The sequence below is a fragment of the Perca flavescens genome, chromosome 13 (genome assembly GCF_004354835.1).
Source record: "Perca flavescens isolate YP-PL-M2 chromosome 13, PFLA_1.0, whole genome shotgun sequence".
Taxonomy (NCBI): Eukaryota; Metazoa; Chordata; class Actinopteri; order Perciformes; family Percidae; genus Perca; species Perca flavescens.
In genome coordinates, this window is record NC_041343.1 from 32,515,337 (window position 1) to 32,522,836 (window position 7,500).

General features: G+C 43.9%; 1 protein-coding gene across 1 annotated transcript in view; it reads left to right on the forward strand.

Moving 5' to 3' along the window:
- LOC114566868 (flavin-containing monooxygenase FMO GS-OX-like 4) overlaps positions 1-7,500 on the forward strand; it is a 35,099-nt gene that overhangs the window by 24,088 nt on the left and 3,511 nt on the right. Inside the window, exons 6-8 of the mRNA XM_028595690.1 lie at positions 207-331; positions 6,024-6,131; positions 6,810-7,019. Of these exons, the coding sequence (XP_028451491.1) occupies positions 207-331; positions 6,024-6,131; positions 6,810-7,019 (443 nt within the window). The remainder of the gene's footprint in view (positions 1-206; positions 332-6,023; positions 6,132-6,809; positions 7,020-7,500) is intronic.

A 7,500-nucleotide genomic window follows, 5' to 3' on the forward strand; every position in this document is an offset into this window, starting at 1 on the left:
AGTTTTCTATTTTTGGGCGACAACACAGATTTGCGCCGCCGGTTGTTATGGAGACGTATTACGTCTCGTCTCTCCCGTGTGTTCAGAGGCACTTTTTATAACCAACTCGGGGAGACCGATCAGTCACACTGGCTTTACTGTCGGTGTGTCACCAGTGTTTGTGCTAAGCTAGGCTAAATGTTGCTTCTCTCTCTCTCTGTGTGTAGGGGAGGTGCTCCACAGTCATTCGTACCGGTATGCCGAGCCGTACGCGGGCCAGACGGTGGTGGTTCTGGGCGCCAAAGCTTCAGGATTGGACATTTCCATTGAACTGGTTAAAGTTGGTGCAAAGGTAACAAACAGCACAGCCTCGTATATAACAACTTAAAGTTGTGTTGTTGCTGCTGACAGACTCAGATTATTATTCTAAGTGTGTGACAACATTATGGGATGGATCCCTACAGAGATAGACCTTTTAGTTAAAGAGTAAGATCCTTTTAGTTTAACATGAAACAGCCCCGAAATCACCATCACCAAACTCCACCAGACTCCATGTAAATAATCAGGACTTTTAGCGTGTATTGAGCCAGCATATCTCCACCAGACTCCATGTAAATAATCAGGACTTTTAGTGTGTATAGAGCCAGCATATCTCCACCAGACTCCATGTAAATAATCAGGACTTTTAGTGTGTATAGAGCCAGCATATCTCCACCAGACTCCATGTAAATAATCAGGACTTTTAGCGTGTATAGAGCCAGCATATCTCCACCAGACTCCATGTAAATTATCAGGACTTTATTGTGTATACAGCCAGCATATCTCCACCAGACTCCATGTAAATTATCAGGACTTTATTGTGTATACAGCCAGCATATCTCCACATGTAAATGGGTGAATTAAGGGTTTATTTCAACCAAAGCTGAGTGGTGATTGTTGGAACAGTGGAAAGATGAACCAAGACGGCTTGACCTAGTCTAATCTGTGCATCCTGGCATGGTGCGTTTCACGAAGGCCAAGCCAGGCTGAGGAGGAGAGACTAGGTCAGGCTGAGGAGGAGAGACTAGGAGCTGAGGAGGAGAGACTAGGTCAGGCTGAGGAGGAGAGACTAGGTCAGGCTGAGGAGGAGAGACTAGGAGCTGAGGAGGAGAGACTAGGTCAGGCTGAAGAGGAGAGACTAGGTCAGGCTGAGGAGGAGAGACTAGGTCAGGCTGAGGAGGAGAGACTAGGTCAGGCTGAGGAGGAGAGACTAGGAGCTGAGGAGGAGAGACTAGGAGCTGAGGAGGAGAGACTAGGAGCTGAGGAGGAGAGACTAGGAGCTGAGGAGGAGAGACTAGGTCAGGCTGAGGAGGAGAGACTAGGTCAGGCTGAGGAGGAGAGACTAGGAGCTGAGGAGGAGCGACTAGGAGCTGAGGAGGAGAGACTAGGAGCTGAGGAGGAGAGACTAGGAGCTGAGGAGGAGAGACTAGGAGCTGAGGAGGAGAGACTAGGAGCTGAGGAGGAGAGACTAGGAGCTGAGGAGGAGAGACTAGGTCGAGTCAGGCTGAACTAATTCAGATAGATGCGCGTCCACGGATTTCCTCAAAAGACCTCGAGGTCAAGCACAGATTTCCTGATGCCAAAATGGAGAATAAACATCGTACATAGACTACTTTATACAGAGAGAGCAGCAGCTTCTTGTTGAAGTATGATGACGTGAAACACATTATTTGTAAAAAAGAAAATAACACGAACGCTGTACTGAAACAGAGAGAGAGCAGACGATCACAGATCGATTGAATGCTTAAGCAGCATAAATAGACACTAGAATATGAAGCGTAAATATCTCTTTCACTCTGTTCCTCCCTCTCTCTCATGGGCTAAAATATTAATTTCCTGAGTCATATTAACTTCCACTGCTCGCTTTTAATGCAAAGTGTACAGGTGTTCGTTTTTGCAAATGACAAGTGACACATTGAATGGTTTCAGTTAAGAGCAGTAGTTCATAAATGTATATTTTTAGACTATCATCTAGTCTGTCCACTATTATCTGCCACACTTTTTATAGCGTTTTTTTATTTTTTATAGAGGACGAGTTTCCTTCTCTACATATGATATGCCTTGCTCCCTGGTATATATGGACATAGAAAATAAAGACACTGAAGAAATTGAACTGTAAAATCTAGAAACTATAAAGATAATAAAGTGATAAATTCCATGCACACTATAAACATGAATGGAACAGAGTATATTCATCAGTTATTTCCCCCCAGGCAAAATATAAGGTCAAAAACCATTAAGGTGTCCTCTCCCTGTTGTTACATGAATGTACAGTAGCCTACATCACTAGATAGTTACTGGTCCAGTGAACTAAGTCTATAATTTGGGAGGATTGTACAGTTAGGATATGTTCTTAAAATTGTACAATCCTCCCAAATTATAGTCCCAGTTTACTGGACAACACAAATTGTGTGCTAAGAATGCCAAATACAATGCACATGGAAGCAGAACAAACATGATCCTTATTGTTAAAGAATAAAAAAAGAAATGATACACTAAAATAATTGAAGGTATATTGGTCAACTATAGAAATGTACAGCATTGTATGTATTACCCTTAGTAATAGACTTCATTTAAAACTCATTTGAAATTTTATCAGCCTTTTCTAATTATCTCAACAACTGCCGTAATATATTCATCAAACTTCTTACAACAATATGAACAGCAGTCTTCATACAGCAATATAACAGTAACAATGACAAATTTATAATTATAAAAAAAAATAATGGTCTCAACTTTAAATAATAACAGTACTTAAATGAACAGCAATATGCACCTGTTGTATTTTAATCCAGGCTGATAACAATAAGGTAAAACCACTGCTGGCTGCTAGCCTGGTCAAGACCAGGCTAGCTGTTAGCCTGGCTGTTAGCCTGGTCAGGACCAGGCTAGCTGTTAGCCTGGCTGTTAGCCTGGTCAGGAGCAGGCTAGCTGTTAGCCTGGCTGTTAGCCTGGTCAGGACCAGGCTAGCTGTTAGCCTGGCTGTTAGCCTGGTCAGGAGCAGGCTAGCTGTTAACCTGGCTGTTAGCCTGGTCAGGAGCAGGCTAGCTGCACAGAATAAATCTCCATGGTGATTTATGTGCCTCTGCTTTTGTGAAACCGAGTCCAGGCTAAATTCATCCAGGATAACCAGCTTAATCCCTTATCTTGGTTTTGTGAAACAGGCCCCCGGTCCCGGTTTCTGCCGCCGGTCTGGCAAAATATGGCTTTTGGTCTCGACCGAGTCAATGTGTCTTTATTATGTGTATAATAATATTGGAGGGGAAGTGAAAGGCAGCTTGGACGGGGATGCTGTTCGGCTTTTCACAAGTTTAAACAGCTAGCTAGCTAGCTAACGCTACGCCGACGTTTGCTAACGTTAGCGCAACAGTGTTAGCTTAGACTGCTAGTTAAATATTACAACTGCCTTCGGAGCTACGTCCACGTTGTCAACACAAGACATGTGGCGTTAGTGCTCCTTTTGTGCCATACTTTTATTGAATGAAATATTAAGCTTCGCTCCTACGAAATAGGTGTTTTTTTGTAACATTACACACAAAGCTAACTAACTGGCTATAGTTAGCCGGTACGTGTGCTAGCGGGATTAGCTAACGTTGCGTAGCCAGCCAGCAACTTCGGCAATCGGCAGTAGTTTCGGCGAGCTAACCGCGACAGTATGTTGCCCACAATCAACCTCTGCTGTTAAAAGCAGTCAATCTGCAGCGATGTTTTGAAATGGAGACACATGGATGTGTTAGCTGTCGAGGTTAGCTCGCCAAAGCTGCTTGCTGGCTATGCAACGTTAGCTAATGTCCGCTAGCATACGTACAGGCTAACTATAGCCAGTTAGCTTTGTGTGTAACTAACAAAAACCATCTCGTAGGAGCGAAGTTTAACGTTTCATTCAATAAAGTTATGGTACAAAAGGAGCACTAACGCCACAAGTCTTATGTTGACAACGTGGACACAGATATAGGAAACTCTGAAGGCAGTTGTAATATTTACCTAGCCGGCTAGGCTAACGCTGTTGCGCTAATGTTAGCGAAACGTCGGCGTAGCGTAGCTAACTGTCTGAACTTGTGAAAAGCTGAACAGCATCCCCATCCAAGTAATAAATAAACACCAGGCAAATATGTTGTTACTGGAGCTAGTAGGCTACCATCAAAACGTGAGATATCTAATCATGATATCAATCATATTTATGTGTTTACAACCATCGGGGGATTAAACAGGTGGGACTGGCAAGTTAGCACATAGCTAGCATGATGCCTTGTATTTTCTAGATCTAGATAAGTTTACCGGTACTTATCTGAACTAACGACATGATCACTGTCACTAGATATAAATAAAACATTGACTTTCACTTGGGGCTGTTCACTGACAGTAAAAAACCCTCTTCCTCATCCCAGTCAGTCACCATAGTTACAGTACCAGTCTGATACACAGTCACCATAGTTACAGTACCAGGCTGATACACAGTCACCATAGTTACAGTACCAGGCTGATACACAGTCACCATAGTTACAGTACCAGGCTGATACACAGTACCAGGCTGATACACAGTCACCATAGTTACAGTACCAGGCTGATACACAGTCACCATAGTTACAGTACCAGGCTGATACACAGTCACCATAGTTACAGTACCAGGCTGATACACGTCTCCCCAACTTGATGTCATCGCCGAATTGCGGAAAAAAAACACTAATACCAAAAACGTGACAAAAACTGGCCTTTAACACTATTTGGAGACATTTTTAACAATGCTATACATATATTGAGTGTTATATGTACCTATTAATCAACCGTGGTGGTTAACCTGCAACATGGGCTTTAACTAAAAGGTCTATCTCTGTAGGGATCCATCCCATAATGTCTTCAGACACTTAGAACAATAATCTGAGTCTGTCAGCGGCAACAACACAACTTTTAGTGGACGATAACTGACGTATAGTTTGTCCATTAATGTGACAGTACAGCTTGTTTTGATCCTTAATACTGGACCAATCAAAGACTGTTGTTCTCATCAGTTACTTAGACACACAAACACATGGACAAACATGGAGAATACAGAAGTTATCCTTTAATAAGAGAAAATTATGTTTTAACTCTCGGACAATTTTGAGAACCAGTTCTGTATTTTTTTCTGAACCTCTCTCTCTGTCTCTCTCTCTGTCTCTCTGTCTCTCTGTCTCTCTCTGTCTCTGTCTCTCTGTCTCTGTCTCTCTCTCTCTCTCTCTCTCTCTCTCTCTCTCTCTCTCTCTCTGTCTCTCTCTCTCTCTCTCTCTCTCTCTCTCTCTCTCTCTCTCTGTCTCTCTCTCTGTCTCGGTCTCTCTCTCTGCTCTCTGTCTCTCTGCTCTCTGTCTCTCTCTGTCTCTCTCTCTCTGCTCTCTGTCTCTCTCTCTGTCTCTCTCTCTCTCTGTCTCTCTCTGTCTCTCTCTCTCTCTCTATCTCTGTCTCTCTCTCTCTCTGTCTCTCTCTCTGTCTCGGTCTCTCTCTCTGTCTCTCTGCTCTCTGTCTCTCTGCTGTCTGTCTCTCTCTCTGTCTCTCTCTCTCTGCTCTCTGTCTCTCTCTCTGTCTCTCTCTGTCTCTCTCTCTCTCTCTCTCTCTCTCTGTCTCTCTCTCTCTCTCTCTCTCTCTCTCTCTCTCTCTCTCTCTCTCTCTCTCTCTCTCTCTCTCTCTCTCTCTCTCTCTCTCTGTCTCTCTCTCTCTCTCTCTCTGTGTCTCTCTCTCTGTCTCTCTCTCTCTCTCTCTCTCTCTGTCTCTCTCTCTCTCTGCTCTCTGTCTCTCTCTCTGTCTCTCTCTCTCTCTCTGTCTCTCTCTCTCTCTGTCTCTCTCTCTCTCTCTGTCTCTCTCTCTGTCTCTCTCTCTGTCTCTCTCTCTCTCTCTCTCTCTCTCTCTCTCTCTCTCTCTCTCTCTCTCTCTCTCTCTCTCTCTCTCTCTCTGCTCTCTGTCTCTGTCTCTCTGCTCTCTCTCTCTCTCTCTCTCTCTCTCTCTCTGTCTCTCTCTCTCCCCCCTCTCTCCAGGTGACTCTGAGTCATCGTCTCCCCCGTATCACCTTTCCTCTCCCTGAGGGGATCCAACAGTCCAGTCCGGTGGTGGCTGTCGAGGACGACGGCAGACTGCGCTTCCAGGTCACTCAAAGTTTACATATTATTATTATTATTATTATTATTATTATGTAGAACTACATGAAGTCATTTGAAATAATCATAATCCTCTGGCTTCCCCTACAGCCTGCAGTGAGATTTGCAAAAATCCACCACTCCCTGTTCAGATGCACCAATCAGGGCCAGGGGGAGTGTCTTACTGTTCAGATGCACCAATCAGGGCCAGGGGGAGTGTCTAACTGTTCAGATGCACCAATCAGGGCCAGGGGGAGTGTCTTACTGTTCAGATGCACCAATCAGGGCCAGGGGGAGTGTCTAACTGTTCAGATGCACCAATCAGGGCCAGGGGAGTGTCTTACTGTTCAGATGCACCAATCAGGGCCAGGGGGAGTGTCTAACTGTTCAGATGCACCAATCAGGGCCAGGGGGAGTGTCTAACTGTTCAGATGCTCCAATCAGGGCCAGGGGGAGTGTCTAACTGTTCAGATGCTCCAATCAGGGCCAGGGGGAGTGTCTAACTGTTCAGATGCTCCAATCAGGGCCAGGGGGAGTGTCTAACTGCGTGTCAGTCACTGCTCATGCACACACATTCATTCTCCCTTGTGGGGGGAGGGGCTTAGCAGACCATTTTGCCCCTGAACATGTATCCTGTAAATGTTCTTCTGTTGCTCCAGACTAACCTGAACACCTTCCTGTTTCCAGGACGGCTCCGTGAGCTCCGCCGATGTCCTGCTGCTCTGCACCGGCTACAACTTCCGGTACCCGTTCCTGGACGGGCGCCAGCTGGGCCTGGAGATCCAAGACCACGTCATGACTCCGCTGTACCGCTTCCTGACGCCTCCGGCCTTCCCCTCGCTCTTCTTCATCGGCATCTGCAAGATGGTCTGCCCCTTCCCCAACTTCAACGTCCAGGTGAGCCGTAAAGAGTAGCATCGCGTTTTATCACCGTACGCACCAGCCGGCAGTTTGTTTCTTAAAATATTACGACTTTTTTTCTTGAAATATTACGACTTTGTTTCTTAAAATATTACGACTTTTTTTCTTAAAATATTACCATTTTTTTTCTTGAAATATTACGACTTTTTTTTCTTGAAATATTACGACTTTTATTTCTTGAAATATTACGACTTCTTTTCTTAAAATATTACGACTTTGTTTCTTAAAATATTACGACTTTGTTTCTTAAAATATTACAACTTTTTTTCTTAAAATATTACGACTTCTTTTCTTGAAATGACTCTTTTTCTTGAAATATTACAACTTTTTTTTCTTGAAATATTACGACTTTGTTTCTTAAAATATTACGACTTCTTTTCTTGAAATATTACGACTTTGTTTCTTAAAATATTACGACTTTGGTTCTTAAAATATTATGACTATTTCTTAAAATATT